Consider the following 18,383-nt stretch of genomic DNA (forward strand, 5'->3'; position numbering starts at 1 on the left):
AAACTACAAGACAGGGAAGCTGCCTTATATAGCTAACTGGCAATGTGCCCTATGTAGAAGGTAGATCATATGTGAGAGTCAATAGATAAGATCAATAGATAAGAACATCAAAGAATAGAGTAGCACTAACAAACAGTAAATAACAGATTAGAAGACAGATTGTAAGGAGTGTCCAATGATAAAAACATCAAACTACATCATAGCACTAAAAATATGAATAAGATATGGTAATTTTGCATGTTGACAGTCATACGCATAAGTAGAAGTTGGATCAAGAGCTCATTACTTGCAATGGTATAACATGTTTATTGTAAGAACAGTATACACAATGGTTCCAAAAACTGCCAGCTTTGCCGTAGCTGTAAACATACAAGCCATACATTCATAGTAATTTTGTAATAAAACTACATGATCAACAGTCATAAAATGAGAGGAAAATATCTCACCCTGCCTTATACAATGTTTCTAACTACGTACTGTTATTGTTTTGGTTCTTATGAATGCATGTTGCTGCATGACTGCAGCTCATGATGTTTTCCAATGCTTATTCATTGCCTTTCATATTTTGAACCGTGTGTTACCTGATAAATATTAACATAGTTTATACTACACTGTTAAATGGCTTTGTCAAATGTTCACTTTTACATCATTGGCTCTCCATTATTTTCGCTCAGGTGTTACAGTGTTTTTGTATTTCTTAGGTTATGTTTTTTACATGTGTTAAAGATCTGAAAATAGTTGTAGATAGCAACTGAAACTAGTTATTGAACTTTAATTGTGATAGAAAATTATAGTCTAGGCATTGAAAGTTTTTACTTAAAAATTATTTAATTAACCAAATTGCCCTTTATTTAATTTAGTGATTTGTCAAATATATTTGACAATGCTGGAACACTATAAATTCTCAACTACTTTTGAGAATACCAAAAGAATTATCCACAGTTGAGGGTATTTCTGTTTTTGGTAAGAGGTTTTTAGAATGGCTGCTTTCATTCTCTCACACAATATACATTAACACAAAGGTGAATTAACATTTGGCTCAGTATCCTGCTTACTTTGACAATATTATATATTATTATATGTCACCATATAGCAGAGATGTTGAGTCACAGACAGGCACAACAAAAAGCCTGTCAAAAACAGCTTTCAGCAAACAGGCCTTGATCAGAACAGACAACACAGACACACACATCAATGCAAAAGCAACTCACACACACATGACTACAGTCTTTAACTGGCAAGGCCAAACTGTGAGCAGCAGAGCATGATGAGGCAACCAAATGTGGTAGTGGGGATAAAGTGGAGGCTAGGGTGGGTAGGGGTAGAGATAGTAGGGTAGGAGTGGGGTACAGCAAAATTCTGCTTGTGGGATCACACAGGGACGAGGCGAGGAGGGGGTAAGGCATCTAGGTGCAGTTGGATGGTTAGACAGAGGGCGGCATGATGGAGGAGGGGGCACAGAAAAGAAGAGAAGTAAAAAGACTGTGGGTAGATTAAAACTGTGTGCTGGACCGAGACTCGAATTCAGGACCTTTGCCTTTCACGGGCAAGTGCTCTACCAACTGAGCTACCCAAGCATGACTCACGACCCGTCCCCCACAGCTTCAATTCTGCCAGTACCTCATCTCCTACCTTCCAAACTTCACAGAAGCTCTCCTGTAAACCTTGCAGCACTAGCACTCCTGGAAAAAAAGGATATTGTGGAGATATGGCTTAGCCACAGCCTGAGGGATGTTTCCAGAATGAGATTTTCACTCTGCAGCGGAGTGTGCACTGATATGAAACTTCCTGGCAGAACAGTTTTAATCTACCAGGAAGTTTCATATCAGCACACACTCTGCTGCAGAGTGAAAATTTCATCCTGGAAACATCCCCCAGGCTGTGGCTAAGCCATACCTCTGCAATATCCTTTCTTCCTGGAGTGCTAGTTCTGCAAGGTTTGCAAGAGAGCTTTTGTGAAGCTTGCAAGGCAGGAGATGAGGTAGTGGCAGAATTGAAGCTGTGGGGGATGGGTCGTGAGTCATGCTTGGGTATCTCAGATGGCAGAGAACCTGCCCGCGAAAGGCAAACGTCCCGAGCTTGAGTCTCAGGCCGGCACACAGTTTTAATGTGCCAGGAAGTTTCATATCAGTGCACACTCCACTGCAGAGTGAAAATCTCATTCTGGACTGTGGGTACATTGATGGAACACAGGGCTATGTAGTGCTGGAATGGAAACAGGGAAGGGGTTAGGTGGGTAAAGGACAACAATTAACAAAGGTTGAGGCCAGGAGTGGTACAGGAACATAGGATATACTGTAGGGAGAGTTCAACCTGTACAATTCAGAAAAGCTGGGAAGGATCCAGATGGCACAGGCTGTGAAGCAGTCACTGAAATGAAGAATGTTGAGTTGGGCAGAGTGCTCAGTAACTAAGTGGTCCAGCTGTTTCTTGGCCACAGTCTGTTGGTGGCCATTCATGCAGACAGACAGCTTGTAGGTTGTCATGCCCATGTAGAATGCAGCTTAGCTTGTAGATCACATGACTCGTTTCACAGGTAGCCCTGCCTTTGATGGGGTAGGTGATCCTTGTGATCATGCTGGAGTAGGTGGTGGTGGGAGGATGTATGGGACAGGTCTTGCATCTAGGTTTATTACAGGGATATGAGCCATGAGGCAAGGGGATGGGAGCAGGGGTTGTGTAGGGATGGGCAAAGAATTGTTTAGGTTCAGTGGGTGGCATAATACCTCTGTGGAATGGATGGGAAGAATAGTGGGTAAAATATCCTCATTTGAGGGCATGATGAGGGGTAGTCGAGACCCTGGCAGAGAATGTGATTCAGTTGCTCCGTTCCTGGGTGGTACTGAGTCATGAGTGGAATGCCCCTCTGTGGCCAGAAATTGGGACTTGTGGAGGTGGTGGGTGATTGGAGAGGATAAAACACAGGAGATCTGTTTCTGTATAAAGTTGGGAGGGTAATTACTGTCTCTGAAGGCCTCAGTGAGACAGTGAGACACTTGGTATAATTTGAGAGGGACTGATTGTCACTACAGATGCAACAGCCATGGGTGGCTAGGCTGTACAAAAGGGCTTCTTGGTATGGAATGTGTAGCAGCTGTCAGAGTGGAAGTGTTGCTTGTAGTTGCTAGGTTTGGTACAGACAGAGGTACTGATGTAGCCATCCTCGAGGTGGAGGTCAACATCAAGGAAAATGACTTGTGGCGTTGATGAGGACCAGTTGAAGTGAATGGGGAAGAAGGTGTAGAGGTTCTAGAGGAATGTGGATAGGGTGTCCTCACCCTCGACGCAGATCATGGAGACACCTTCATTGAATCTGAACCAGGTGAGGAGTCTAGGATTCTGGGTGGTCATAAAGGATTCCTCTACATCATTTGTTCCCAAACTGGGGTTAATTACACCACAAGGTGTAAAATGAGATTTTCTAAGGGGCAAGAAATTGAAAGAGTGTGACTGTTTCAGTCATGAAACTAAATTACTTTTAAACATCATTAATATTATCATAATTTTGTAAGGCTTTAATATTGATTATATAAGTTATCAGTAATTACTTTTTCCTCCATTACTAGCATAAACATGTGACACCATACAGTGGAGGTCACAGGCACCTCACATAGACCACTTATTACACATGTACTTTGGACTCTGAATGGCATATATATGAAAGTAAAAGTAAGATATACATAACAAACGCTAAGCATTTTATGAAAATGTCTTCTTCAAGTTGTAGATAGTTCCTGCACTAGACCAGAAATTGCTTCACTACTTACTCTGAAACAGATATATGAACTATTGGCAGTACAACATTATAGTGCTGTACGCAGAATTATCATTATTGTTATGAGAGTGGTCAGACACAAAGCACTAACAGCCTGCGACTTCAGAAGGAAGGAGTCCAACAGTCAGGTGATTTATGAATAATAACTATAGTGTACACATTTTAACTAGATGGATTTTAAATGGGGATCCATGGTGCGGGTATAGTAAATGCTGTTAAGGTGAGGAGTAGTGCAGAGAAAGCACATTTTGTAACAAGTGTCTACCCTCACTGTATATAGTTATTTTTCATGACTGAGTTGTAGGTAGCACTCACTCTTCATAGGTTGATAGGGAATTACTTCATCATTCATTATAGAAGACACACACACACACACACACACACACACACACACACACATTAAATGTCATTTAACATTCCACATGCACAAATTAAACATCATTTGTTTCATCAATTCAAAAACAAAGTTTAAAAAAAAAATTCTTTTTCATTCTATAGTTTAGTTATGTGTAAAAGTTGATGATGGTTGGAAGAAGTGGTTGATGGGTCAGTGTGGTGGGGGGAGGGGGGATGCAGATAATATCTCTGATGAGAGGTAGTGGTCTAAGGAAGGCTGGGAACCACTGGTCTAGATGGCCCATGAATGGGTTGGCATAGGATGGGCCTTGTGGGTGCCCACAGCCTTACCCTGGATTTATTTGTAGGTGATGCCTTCAAGGGAGTAGTAATTGTGGGTGAGGATATGGTTGACCATGTTGACTAGGAGGGAAGTTGTAGGTTTGGAATCCACCCGGCATTGGAAGAGGTAATGTTCAATAGCAGCTAGGCCATGGCCAATAGGGATGTTAGCATAAAGGGAGATGGCATCAATAATGATGAACAGGGCACCATGTAGTAAAGGAACAGGAATTGTGGAATGTCGGTGGAGGAAATGGTCAGTATCTTTTATACAGGAGGGTAGGCTGTGAGTAGTAGGCTGAAGGTGTTGGTCTATGAAAGCAAAGATTCTGTTAGTGGAAGCACAGAAACCAGCCATAATGGGGCATCCTGAGGTGGTTGGGTTTATGGACTTTAGGAAGCATGTAGATGGTAGAAGTGCAGGAAGTGGTAGGAGTTAGGAGAGAGATGGACTCTGGGAAGAGGTTCTGGAATGGACCTAAGGATTTGAGGAGAGACTGGAGATCCTGCTGGATTTCTGGAATGGGATCACTGGGTCAGGGTTTGTAGGTGGATGAATCTGACATCTTATGTGAAGTAATCCTTGCTGTTCAAAACAATAGTTGTGGTGACTTTGTCAGCAGGTAAGATTATAAGGTCAGCATCAGTTTTTAGGTGGTGGATAGTGGTTCTTTCTGTGGATGTAAGATTAGCTTGCATGTTGGGGGATTTAAGGAATGATGGTGACACAAGGTTTGAGTTTAAGAAATCCTGGAAAGTTAACAGGGGGTGATTTGGGGGCAGTGGGGATGGATCACAGTTGGATGGAGGAATGAACTCATTCAGGCATTAAACACTATTCTTTGATTGAGACTGATTGGTAGGGTTGGTGGTGAAAAAGTGTTTCCACTGTAGATATTATGAGAAGGAGAGTAGGTATTTAGCAAGTCCTGCATAAATGAATTTGGGAGTGGGGCAAAAGGTGAGGTCTTTGGAAATGACTGATACTTCTATGGGGCTACAGCTTTTGGAGGAAAGAACCACGACTGTGTTTTGGGTCTGTTTAAGTTTTGGATTCTGTATGATCGTGGGAGGGAGTATTTGTGGATGGTGTAAATGCAATAGGTCTGCAAGGCAGGGTTTGTCAGCTATGAGGGGATGTTGTTGTAGAAGTGACGGATAGTGGTAGTCCAAGGTGGGAGTAGGAAATGTACAGGGTGGAGAGTTTTTTGAGGTGGTGTTGTGCATGCTGCTCTTATTCCTCAAGGACAAAAGTTTCAATGTGTGATATGGGATCCTGAAATTTGGGATTGCATAGACGTAGAATTCTATGGATGGAGAGGAGATATTGCAAGAAAATTTTTGCTTGATTGACAGGACTATGTTGATGGTGATGATTAAGGACTTCAGAATCTGAACAAATGGAAGTCATTGTGGAAAGAGGGGTTGCAGCTGTAGATGGGTAATTTGATGGTAAGGCCATTCGGGGGGATTCCACGAGCCGAGCAACATTGCAGGAACAGTACCATATGTGGGACTGGGTTCAGGCTAGACATAAGGAAGCTTTTCTATATTGACGCAGATGGGAGGAGTGAGGATTCATGATGGAAGTTAAAAACACTTAAAAATACATAAGAAGCACAGAAATACATCTGAAAAATTCGCAAAAATACATTAAAAAGGTGGGAAAAATTGCAGAAAAGATGAAATGGTTGAAGTATGGGGAAACAATATGAAATCTTAGAGAATGTGCCAATAGGTAAAGGTGAAAACCAAATGAAATAGATGTTAAAACACTATGAGATCAAAGTAAAAATTAATAAAAAGATTGCAATGCAGGTTGCAGGTTCTTGGGTGGATCAGTGTGAAGAAGAGGGATGGCAGATGTGATTAGGTAACTGAAGTTAACATGTGTGAAAAGGAACAGAGAGGAGAAGGAGTGGGGGATGAGGAAGGATTGGTAGGGTGGGATACAATTTCATGTGGGACAGGAAGGTACTGAAAATAATGCACAAAAATACGTGAGTAACACAGGAAGGGTGATCAATTTGAAGGTCTAGGATTAATTATATCAGTGGGAGTAATATAGGTCATGAGATAAGGCACCAACTGTCAAATGTTTTACTTTTTTAATGAGACATTGATTTTCTTGATTCACTAATATTTTAAGAGATATCATTATTTTATCATTAAGTAATTTCAGCTTGCTGCTTGATGATATAAACTGTCTCACATAGGGGAACCTTTAGGCTATTTGCTCAATGATTGTTAAGAAATTTTGATTGGAGATGTTAGCAATTTCCTGCTTGCCACTAACCTTATTATTGTTAAGATTGAGTACTATGTTGTGGACCTAGTAAAAGCAACACCTGCATCACCTTTTATTACATTCCAAATAATTTTGTTTTTTGTTACTTTAATTGCTTTTTCTAAAAATCTGTTTAAAATGTTACAGTCTGTTTTGCAGAAGTTTGGTTGACTGGGTTATCTCATGATCTAGACTTGATGTTTAACCCTGTTCTTCTTTTATATAATATAATGGTGCCTGAAGTAGCCCACAGCACCTTAAGAATTTCTTTGGAGTGGACTAGTACATTTTATTGGAAATACATTTTCGAAAAGTGATGAATTTTCATTACTAAATCCATCTTGTCCCAGTGTATATTCTAGATAAAGCAAAATTTCAATCAATTTCCAGAATGTTTTAATTTTTGAATTATATCATTATTAACAAGTCTGCTTGTTCTCCAGCTGGATTCCACCATGTTCAGAGATGCACTATGGGTAGAGGGAGTTTCCTGGTTGCTTGGAAATAAAAACCTATATTATTCAGTTACAAGTAAAAACACAATGATTCTCATGCCTGTAAACACACTGCTGACCCTTAAAATTGCAACACTATGAAAATGGCAAGCAACAAACATCAAACTGATATGAAGTGTACAACATGTTTGTACATACAAATAATTATCATTTCAGTGCAATCACTCAAAGTAGGTAGGAGGAAAACCACCTAAATTGTAAATGAAAGACTACACAGGCGCTTTCTCTTTCAGAAATTGCATCAGAACATTGGTTGTTTTTGAGAAGCTGTGTGTGCTTCATTAAAGAAGGAGAAACATCTACCAGCATGTGTTGGAATTCAACCTTGGCTAGATCACAGGCTATTGAGACTGTGGTTTATGACCCATTAGGCAGATCCATCACTGCAAGTTTAACAATCTACAGTACTTCCAGTTTTCCATATTTTTCATAACTACATATGACACATTTATCTTGATGTCATCACTTAACATTCTACCTCTGATCCTCTTTCTGGACACCATTTATTCTGGTGAATTCTTTATTGTTCAGTATTTTCCCACCCACACCCTAGCTAATTTCTTTTCACCAACTTTGTTTCCAGTATTTGTCTAAAACACTAGTTTTCATTATCACTGAAAATATGCACACATCAAAAAAAGTTTTGCATTACCCTGGTTCCTAGAACCCCTTAAGACAGATGTTGACTATGGATATTGCATCACAGACACAGTCACTTTGTCTGTTCAGAGATGTCACTAAACCCATGCAAAGATGTAAACAACCATGCATGAGCAGTGCCTACTAGAAGGAGGGGGTCCGACATCCAATCAGTTCCAGTCTTTCCACAAGGAAGGAGATACACAGCTCATGTTTCTGTAGTTCAACCATGTCTAGACAGTCAGTACCATGGTTCAATTGCATCCGTGTTGTTACTTTGTGCCAGGAAAGTGTAATATTGTTCCCTGCCCATGATGTAATAACATACTATTTTCCTTTCCTATCGAAATACCAAGAGTTTAAGATATAATTTAACCACTGAGTCAATGAACTGCAAGTCAGCAAATATGTACACCCAGGATAATGAGATTGGTGTAACATTATCATCTGTATTTCGTTCTATATAAGAATGTGCGCTCATCATTTTCTCTCTCTTCTTCTTTATTCGCACGCCTTTCCGACAGCATCTTATGTTATCAGACTCTTATTTTCTTTCATTTTGTTCAAATGAACTGAAATTGTATTCCTGTTAGGAATTTGTTTAATTGTCCCATTATTATCGCCAATTGCGATTACCGATATGACTTTACCATGAATACTTTTTCTTTCGCTCCAGAGCCGGGCTACAGCAAAAAATTCTTTGTAATGTTCAAAATTGTGAGATTAATGCACAAGATGTCAGATGTCGGTATAAAAAGCTTCTTTGGTTAAATAATAACTGTTTAATTTGGCATTTCTGCTTTCATTTCATAGTAACGATCATCAATCTCCAATTTATAGATGTTACAGATTTTGCTTTACTACATTTTTTCTTACATTGCCAATGCGATACCCATGAAATTATATTCAATTATTCTGAATTTTCTCATGAGGTGCAAAGACAGTAACTTCCCTGAGATCACAGAAACCCAAATTAGATGTTTTTCAGCATGCTACGAGTCTACCGACCCTCACTTCAAACAATAAAAAAGGTAAAAAAGGGACAGTATTAACTAAGGAACGAAGCGATTTTTTTTTATGTAGTTGATAATATCAAGTTCATATTAAGATAAAAAATAATTTTCATTATAGAGACTAAGAAAATGATGTGTGTGTGTGTGTGTGTGTGTGTGTGTGCGTGTGCAATATTTGGGTTCATTTTGCTTTTCATTTAGTATATTTCCTAACAATTATTTATTTAATTATTATCAATTATTACTATTATTATTATTATTATTATTTTTGTTATAAAGGGTTCTCAACAAGGGAAGTGGCCAGACATCTCGGAGTGAACCAAAGCGATGTTGTTCTGGCATGGAGGAGATACAAAGAGACAGGAACTGTCGATGACATGCCTCGCTCAGGGCACCCAAGAGCTACTACTGCAGTGGAGGACCACTACCTAGGGATTATGGCTCAGAGGAACCCTGACAGCAATGCCACCATGTTGAATAATGCTTTTCATGCATCCACAGGACGTCATGTTACAACTCAAACTGTGCACAATAGGCTGCATGATGCGCAACTTCACTCCCGACATCCACGGCGAGGTACATCTTTGCAACCATGACACCATGGAGCACAGTACAGATGGGCCCAACACCATGCAAAATGGACCACTCAGGATTGGCATCATGTTCTCTTCACCGATGACTGTCACATATGCCTTCAACCAGAGAATCATTGGCGGTGTGTTTGGAGGCAACCCGGTCAGGCTGAACGCCTTAGACATACTATCCACCGAGTGCAGTAAGGTGAAGTTTCCCTGCTCTTTTGAGGTGGCATTATGTGGGGCCAAAGTACGCCGCTGGTGGTCACGGAATGTGCCGTAACAGCTGTATGATATGTGAATGCCATCCTCCGACTGCTAGTGCAACCATATCGGCAACATATTGGCGGGGTATTCGTCTTCATGGATGACAATTTGTGCCCCCTTCAGGATAGTGACATTGCTTGACTAAAGTGGCCAGCATGTTCTCCAGACATTAACCCTATCAAACATGCCTGGGATAGATTGAAAATGGCTGTTTATGCACGACATGACCCACCAACCACTCTGAGGTATCTACGCTGAATCGCCATTGAAGAATGGGACAATATGGACCAACAGTGCCTTGATGAACTTGTGGATAGTATGCCATGATGAATACAGGCATGCATCAATGCAAGGTACTGGTGTGTACAGCTATCTGGGCCACCACCTCTGAAGGTCTCGCTGTATGGTGGTACAGCATGCAACGTGAGGTTTCCATGAGTAATAAAAAGGACGGAAATGATGTTTATGTTGATCTCTATTCCAATTTTCTGTACTGGTTCTGGAACTCTCAGAACTGAGGTGATGCAAAACTTTTTTTGACATGTGTATTTAATTTCATAGATTTTAATAAAAAAACAGTGTTTGCATAACAGGACCTTATATCCAATGTTTGTAACACAAACTCATTCCTTATTTTATCTGTCCATTTCTCACATTCTACTCTTCTCCAAATCCATATTTCAATGGTCTCTAAGCATTTCTCCTGTCTCCACCACACTGTCCACATTTCTGCACAATACAGAGCAATACACCATAAAAAACTCTTCGCTTGCCTTTCCCTTCACTTTATTTAACAGACTACAGATAATGTACCTCCTCCTGTCATACATTTCTCTTGCAGTAGCTTTTCTTGTTTTTATTTTATATCCTTGTTTTTTATTTCTATCATTGCTTTTATTTCTAGATTACATGTCATTTTACTGGTAATTTTGCATCCTAGGTACCTGACGTTGTCGTCTTGTTCTATTTACTCATCGCAATTTTTCACTTTGATCTTTCTTGATTGTCTAGCAAAAATTATGGCCTAAATTTTTCTCACATTTATCTTTATTTGTATTCTTAACAGCTGGTGTTCAATTTTTTAACATATTGTTAAGTGGCTTTTCATTTTCATTCAGTAATTGCACATCACCAGTATATCTTATACATTTTATTATTACTCCTCCTGTTGCAACACCACATTTTTGTTGCAAGCAGTTTTTAACTAAATCATGTGGAAAGATATCAAGCAGAGTGGGTGAATTACATCATCCTTATCTAACACCTCTCCCATTTTATTTCCCTCTGTTCTCATTTTCTACTCTTACTTTTACTTTTTGAGTGATGTATAAATTACTTATTTATTGCTTGGCATCCCACAATTGTCAGGCAAATATGGAATTGAAGGGTTAAGGATGGCCATATTCAATCTATGCATTAACTCAATGGCTTAACATACATATTGTTCATGGGCTGTGCAGGATCATACAGCTATGTCATGTGCCTTGAGTGAAGATATGGGCTTGTCTGCAGTGAGACAAATATAAATACAAACAAATGACATGAGGCAGCTTGGGCTATGAGTACAGTTACGATTGTTGCATTAATATAAACAATCTTTGTAATATGGAGGCTGCACACACCATATGTCCAATATTAACTCTCAATATGTTTCTGCAATGTTTAGGATCAACAACAGTATTCAGTATCGAACCAGTCCTCCTTTCTGTCCAGCACCAAATTCTGTGGTGGAACAGTTAGTCTATATCATCATGAGATAAATGCAGAAGACAGTAATGGATACACAACCTGAAGAATTCCTGATGAGCTTCCTCGCTATGTTCTGTTTTACTGCCATTTATGGTCACAGCCTCTCAGTGCTGCTTCATGGGTGTACACACTGCACCATTTTTAATGGACTGGAAATGGTTGAAATGGCTCTAAGCACTATGGGACTTAACATCTTAGGTCATCAGTCCCGTAGACCTAGAACTACTTAAACCTAACTAATCTAAGGACATCACACACATCCATGCCCGAGGCAGAATTTGAACCCGCGACCATAGCAGCAGCGCGGTTCCAAGCTGAAGCACCTAGAACCGCTTGGCCACAGCAACTGGCCTCAATGGACAACATCCAGCATATGCTGACAGATGCAACTGCACCGCCTTGTGGTTGTCCACATCTGGCTCATATTTTTGGCTGTATACTGAGGTGGACTCAAGGAGTCACTGATAAATAATTTTTTGCATAGGTTGGTATTCAGGACACACATCACATGAAACTGTTTTCACACACCACTGCACATCATTAAAGTAGTTCAACAGATCCCTCAAAACACAATTTAGTGATGTATAAATTTGGAATCATCAGTTTAGCAAGAAGACCAAAATTATTATTTCTATTAATTACCTCTGCAAAGCCTCTTCATAGCTTCTTGTTACAAATGGCTTAGCCATCTCAATAATTCAATGTCAATCCCCTTGTCTTCTGCTTGACAGAGTATGCAAAACTTAAATTTATCAGATTAATGCTTCCACAGGTATAGCTATGAAGAAACACACATGATTACAGGTATAAGCTGCGTCAATGAAGATGACTTTTGCACAGCAGGCTGTCCTACATATTCAGGCTAGTCTGAACTCTGATATATGTCATTTCAACTGACTAGTCTAATACAGTCTGATGATTGCTCTTAATACGAAGATATACTTGACTGTGTAATGTGATAATACATGAAAAATACTTGACTTGAATTATTTCTCTTCCCTGTGAATGTAGCAGAGTTCACATTACAATACTCTTTTTCCACACAGAGAGAATTACATACAAATAGATCAATTATAGCTGACCTGTAAATGTAATTGACACAACCTGTTCATTTTTAAATGGAGAAAAAAACTAAAAATATTTTTTAAAATTTAAATTTAAGAAAACTGTTATTTTATTTACTGAATAAAATACACTCCTGGAAATTGAAATAAGAACACCGTGAATTCATTGTCCCAGGAAGGGGAAACTTTATTGACACATTCCTGGGGTCAGATACATCACATGATCACACTGACAGAACCACAGGCATAGACACAGGCAACATAGCATGCACAATGTCGGCACTAGTACAGTGTATATCCACCTTTCGCAGCAATGCAGGCTGCTATTCTCCCATGGAGACGATCGTAGAGATGCTGGATGTAGTCCTGTGGAATGGCTTGCCATGCCATTTCCACCTGGCGCCTCAGTTGGACCAGTGTTCGTGCTGGACGTGCAGACCGTGTGAGACGACACTTCATCCAGTCCCAAACATGCTCAATGGGGGACAGATCCGGAGATCTTGCTGGCCAGAGTAGTTGACTTACACCTTCTAGAGCACGTTGGGTGGCACGGGATACATGCGGATGTGCATTGTCCTGTTGGAACAGCAAGTTCCCTTGCCGGTCTAGGAATGGTAGAACGATGGGTTCGATGACGGTTTGGATGTACCGTGCACTATTCAGTGTCCCCTCGACAATCACCAGTGGTGTACGGCCAGTGTAGGAGATTGCTCCCCACACCATGATGCCGGGTGTTGGCCCTGTGTGCCTTGGTCGTATGCAGTCCTGATTGTGGCGCTCACCTGCACGGCGCCAAACACGCATACGACCATCATTGGCACCAAGGCAGAAGCGACTCTCATCGCTGAAGACAACACGTCTCCATTCGTCCCTCCATTCAAGCCTGTCGCGACACCACTGGAGGCGGGCTGCACGATGTTGGGGCGTGAGCGGAAGACGGCCTAACGGTGTGCGGGACCGTAGCCCAGCTTCATGGAGACGGTTGCGAATGGTCCTCGCCGATACCCCAGGAGCAACAGTGTCCCTAATTTGCTGGGAAGTGGCGGTGCGGTCCCCTACGGCACTGCGTAGGATCCTACGGTCTTGGCGTGCATCCGTGCGTCGCTGCGGTCCGGTCCCAGGTCGACAGGCACGTGCACCTTCCGCCGACCACTGGCGACAACATCGATGTACTGTGGAGACCTCACGCCCCACGTGTTGAGCAATTCGGCGGTACGTTCACCCGGCCTCCCGCATGCCCACTATACGCCCTCGCTCAAAGTCCGTCAACTGCACATACGGTTCACGTCCACACTGTCGCGGCATGCTACCAGTGTTAAAGACTGCGATGGAGCTCCGTATGCCACGGCAAACTGGCTGACACTGACGGCGGCGGTGCACAAATGCTGCGCAGCTAGCGCCATTCGACGGCCAACACAGCGGTTCCTGGTGTGTCTGCTGTGCCGTGCGTGTGATCATTGCTTGTACAGCCCTCTCGCAGTGTCCGGAGCAAGTATGGCGGGTCTGACACACCGGTGTCAATGTGTTCTTTTTTCCATTTCCAGGAGTGTGTGTGTGTATCTATATATATATATATATATATATATATATATATATATATATATATATATATATATATATATATATATATATATATATATATATACTAAAAAATAAATACTAGTTATCTTACCTTAAGAAATGAAAAAGCTGCTCCCAGGAAGGCTGCAGTTATAAGGATGGTGATGGAAGCAATAATACCATAGAATACATCTGGATTTAGAGTACTGAAAAAGTTTGCTTCAAATTTCTGTGAACAGAATGTTTCAAAGTTGAAATTATTTTGTTGTGACTGACTGAGTGTTAAATTTTTAAACTGAGACTGACTTGCTTACAACAATACTACCCACAATACACATTGCATTTTTCAGTAATTGCATGAGACATGCTGAAATGCAACAGCCAGGGTTAAATCTACTGAAATCTCTGTCATAAGCTGACCAGAAACTGATAAATTAGCACATTGCAAGAAATGAAAACAAACATCACAAAGCACCTGTATCCATAAATGAAGATTTATTTGTGTTCCCTGTGTATGTGCATAACCACAGGTTCATAAACCCATTGAAAAATGGCATCTTACTGGCATTGCAGTAATGGTAACAGAATGGACTGAAAAATATTTGGCTATATCTTGCACAGTTCAATGTTTCTTCAATAAACATCAGAGGTATACAGGTATTATAGTCCATGAATGGGGAAAAAGTTGGTCCTGCAAGTCACCATTAGGTACACTACTGCAGTTACTGGATGTAGAAATGCCTTTGATGGCTTAGGAGACCAATCCTGGCTTGAAATACACGGCCACATAGATTACATAGAACAAACAGCATAGGGAATGACTAGGCTTGGTGAAGTTTGCAGTCTGGCATTTCTCATTTCCCATTTTTTGATACTCCCTGGAGTGTAATGGCTAAGTTCTCTAGCTGGATTAAGCCAAAATGAAGTGTTACCTAACACGTTTGCAGTCTGGCATTTCTCATTTCCAATTTTTTGATACTCCCTGGAGTGTAATGGCTAAGTTCTCTAACTGGATTAAGCCAAAATGAAGTGTTACCTAACAAATGATCTGTCAGCCTGATACTATTTGTGATAGTTTTATCTAAATTATATCTTTTTCTGAAAGCTGCCTTTCTCAAGGCTTCTTGATGTACTGGACCTGCTACGCAGTGCAACAAAATCTTGCCATACGGCTTCTTCACTTTCTGGAGAGAGTTAAGGGATCTACAAGAGCTCCAAACTATGCAAGCTACAAAATGACATGAATATCTTTCAATAACTCTTCTGTGTTTTGTATCCAATGCATGACATTTATAGCTGTGGGCGGGCAGATCTATTTTCAGTTTGTAACTCACATAAATCATTACATATTCCATACAGAATCTCAGAACAGAATGGCCTTTTTGTTTAGCTTTCTTCACCTGTTCTCAGGAATTGTCATTACTAGCAGTGCCTCTTGCTCTGTGCTTTCCAAGACACTGCCAAGCAATGGCATGAAAGTATAAGTGGCCCCACCACCACAGAGGGAGATGCTCAATCACTGTTGCTGTTGTGTCTAGACAAGACAGCCTAGACACAATGAGAGGAAGCCGAAAGGCACGCGCTAAGCCAAAGCAGGGTGCATGAGGTCTGAAACAGGATATGTAATGAATGCATAAAGAAACGTACGTAACTTCTGGAATACTTAACTTTAATCCATCCTTTTGGTACATCTGGAGATTGTGGCGATACAAGTGAGACTCTTTAGATACATGCAATGTTATTAATGGCGCCTTGCTAGGTCATAGCCATGGACTTAGCTGAAGGCTATTCTAACTATCTGCTCGGCAAAGGAGCGAGGCTTCGTCAGTGTAGTTGCTAGCTACGTTGTCCGTACAACTGGGGCGAGTGCTAGTCCGTATCTCGAGACCTGCCTTGTGGTGGCACTCGGTCTGCGATCACACAGTGGCGACACGCGGGTCCGACATGTACTAATGGACCGCGGCCGATTTAAAACTACCACCTAGCAAGTGTGGTGTCTGGCGGTGACACCACAGTTGCATCTTCTCAATGTTCTGTGCTCACCCTTCTCTCATTACATCTGCACATACATCAAACCACACCATGCATAGTAGGTGGTACTCTACTTAAATACTATGTAAAAAACATTTTTACACACACATCTTTCAATGGTCTGAGAGGAAGAAGTGTAACATGTTGTTCCATGTTGTTATATGTCACACAGTGTCATGTGAATGTAAACACGGCATCGAGTATAGTAGTGTTGATGGATCAATCAGTTAACATTAGTTTTGTAGCATCAGTAAAGTGTGTATTATGTAGCAAAATAGTTGAAAATGGAATAAGGATATGCTCTGTTTTTCAAAGATGGTATCACGCAGAGTGTTTCGGTATTACAAATTTTTGTGACTCGTTTTTGTGGATGTAGAGTACATACATGCAATGGTCGTCAATCTGCAGTAGAAATGTGCACTGCTGAGCTGAAAGAAAGTGTGTTGATGCCTCTTCAACATGATATGGAGACATGTGAGAGTATTTATATGTATTAAAAAAGCCGTGAAAACTGTCACAGGTATTTCAAACATGATTATTGACGAAATCAGTCATGAGTTTGAGAACCCAAAGAAGGTTGTACAACATAAGAAATATGTAAAAACATTAGTGCCTACAGGGACCTATTATCAATTCAGTGTACGTGATGACAAAATATGTACAGAAATGTCTGTAAACAATATAAACAAACATGTGCAGAAAGGCCTAAAACTGCAAAGTACCAAATTCAAAGTGTATATAAATACATTCAGACAGTCATGAATGTGGCCTAGCAGAACTTATATGTATTGAACATGGAATATATGCTATTTATTCTGTAAAATCAGGTGCATCAACAGCTGAAGTAACAAGAAACATAAAAGATACAAAAACATCTAACTCTAATTGATCTACTATAATAATTGGGGGTGCCAATGATGTATATAAAATGAGTTAATTAAAGCCACAAATAACTTGAAAGAAACCCTGAGTTGCTACAACAATGGATCAGTAGTTGTTGTTGGAGTTTCACACAGACATGATCTGATAGAAAGTTCTTGTGTGAATATAGAAATTACTAAGGCAAACGGACAGTTCAAAAAAATATGCAAAGCATTCCTCGACACAAATTTCTTATTGGTTGATTTCTTGCAGAGCAAAGACTTTACTAAACATGGCATGCATTTGCATGTAAGTGGAAATTCACTCCTTGGACATAAAATTGTGCAATTGTCAGATAAAAAAAAAAATAAAGACCTTTGCTATAGTGGGTACTCCAACATCAGCAGCAGTATCCAGTCCAGTAACAGCACAAACAACAGAAAAAGCCCAACCAACATCACAATCAGCTTCATCTGCAGCACCACCAACAGTATCATCAATGAGTACTCCAGAAACTACTACAACAGTCTTAGCAACAACACCATAAGCCCAACCAACACCACAATCAGCTTCAGTAGCCACTTCATCAGAACCAACAACAGCAGCAGCAATAATTTATGGGCTACCAATTAAAAGAAGTGAGAGGCAGCCTGAAGGATTTTTTAATGTCAGAGAGCCTCAAGAAAGCAGTGTTAAGATAAGTTATAGTTTATTTAACTTTGTGTCTCATAATCAGTTTTCAGTCCTATGTCAAAATGTACAAGGTTTATGTAATGAGTTGGGTGAACTTGAAATCTTGTTAAGTGACAGCCAGTGAACACTGGTTGCAAAACTCTCAAATATGTACAGCAGACCTTCCCAAATTTAAAATTATATAAGCAGTTTTTGCAGAGAAAAGTACAGATGTGGAGGTGTATGTATTTCTGTTAGAGACAATATTAATTCCAAAGAAGTAAAGTTAAGCAATGTGAAGCATATAGAAAAAGAATTTGTATACTGTGTCTGTGAACCAACTGACTGTGGTTTGGTAATTGTATACATAGGTCACCTTCAGGGAATATTCCTTTATTTTTAAAAAATCTTGAGGATCTAACGAATGAATTGAGACATAGGTAAAAATCAACAGTTGTACTGGGTGATTTCAATGTCAATTTTAGAAGTAATAATGACGCACACAAGGATCAATTCCTAAATCTCTTCACCTCATATAATTTAGAAGCCACAGTAACTGATATCACCAGGTATGGAGATCAGTGTGAGACAACTACTGATCAGATGTTTATTAACAAAGAGACCTGTATTTATGAGGTTGAAGTAACAGATACCAGTTCCTCTGATCACACGGAGTTCAAGTTCTTACTAAAAACAT

At 40.3% G+C, this 18,383-nt stretch overlaps 1 protein-coding gene across 1 annotated transcript in view; it reads right to left on the reverse strand.

Moving 5' to 3' along the window:
- LOC126455676 (ATP-binding cassette sub-family C member 12-like) overlaps window positions 1–18,383 on the reverse strand; it is a 518,625-nt gene that overhangs the window by 145,984 nt on the left and 354,258 nt on the right. Inside the window, exon 20 of the mRNA XM_050091443.1 lies at window positions 14,235–14,351. Within this exon, the coding sequence (XP_049947400.1) occupies window positions 14,235–14,351 (117 nt within the window). The remainder of the gene's footprint in view (window positions 1–14,234; window positions 14,352–18,383) is intronic.

The sequence above is a fragment of the Schistocerca serialis genome, chromosome 2, assembly GCF_023864345.2.
Source record: "Schistocerca serialis cubense isolate TAMUIC-IGC-003099 chromosome 2, iqSchSeri2.2, whole genome shotgun sequence".
Taxonomy (NCBI): Eukaryota; Metazoa; Arthropoda; class Insecta; order Orthoptera; family Acrididae; genus Schistocerca; species Schistocerca serialis.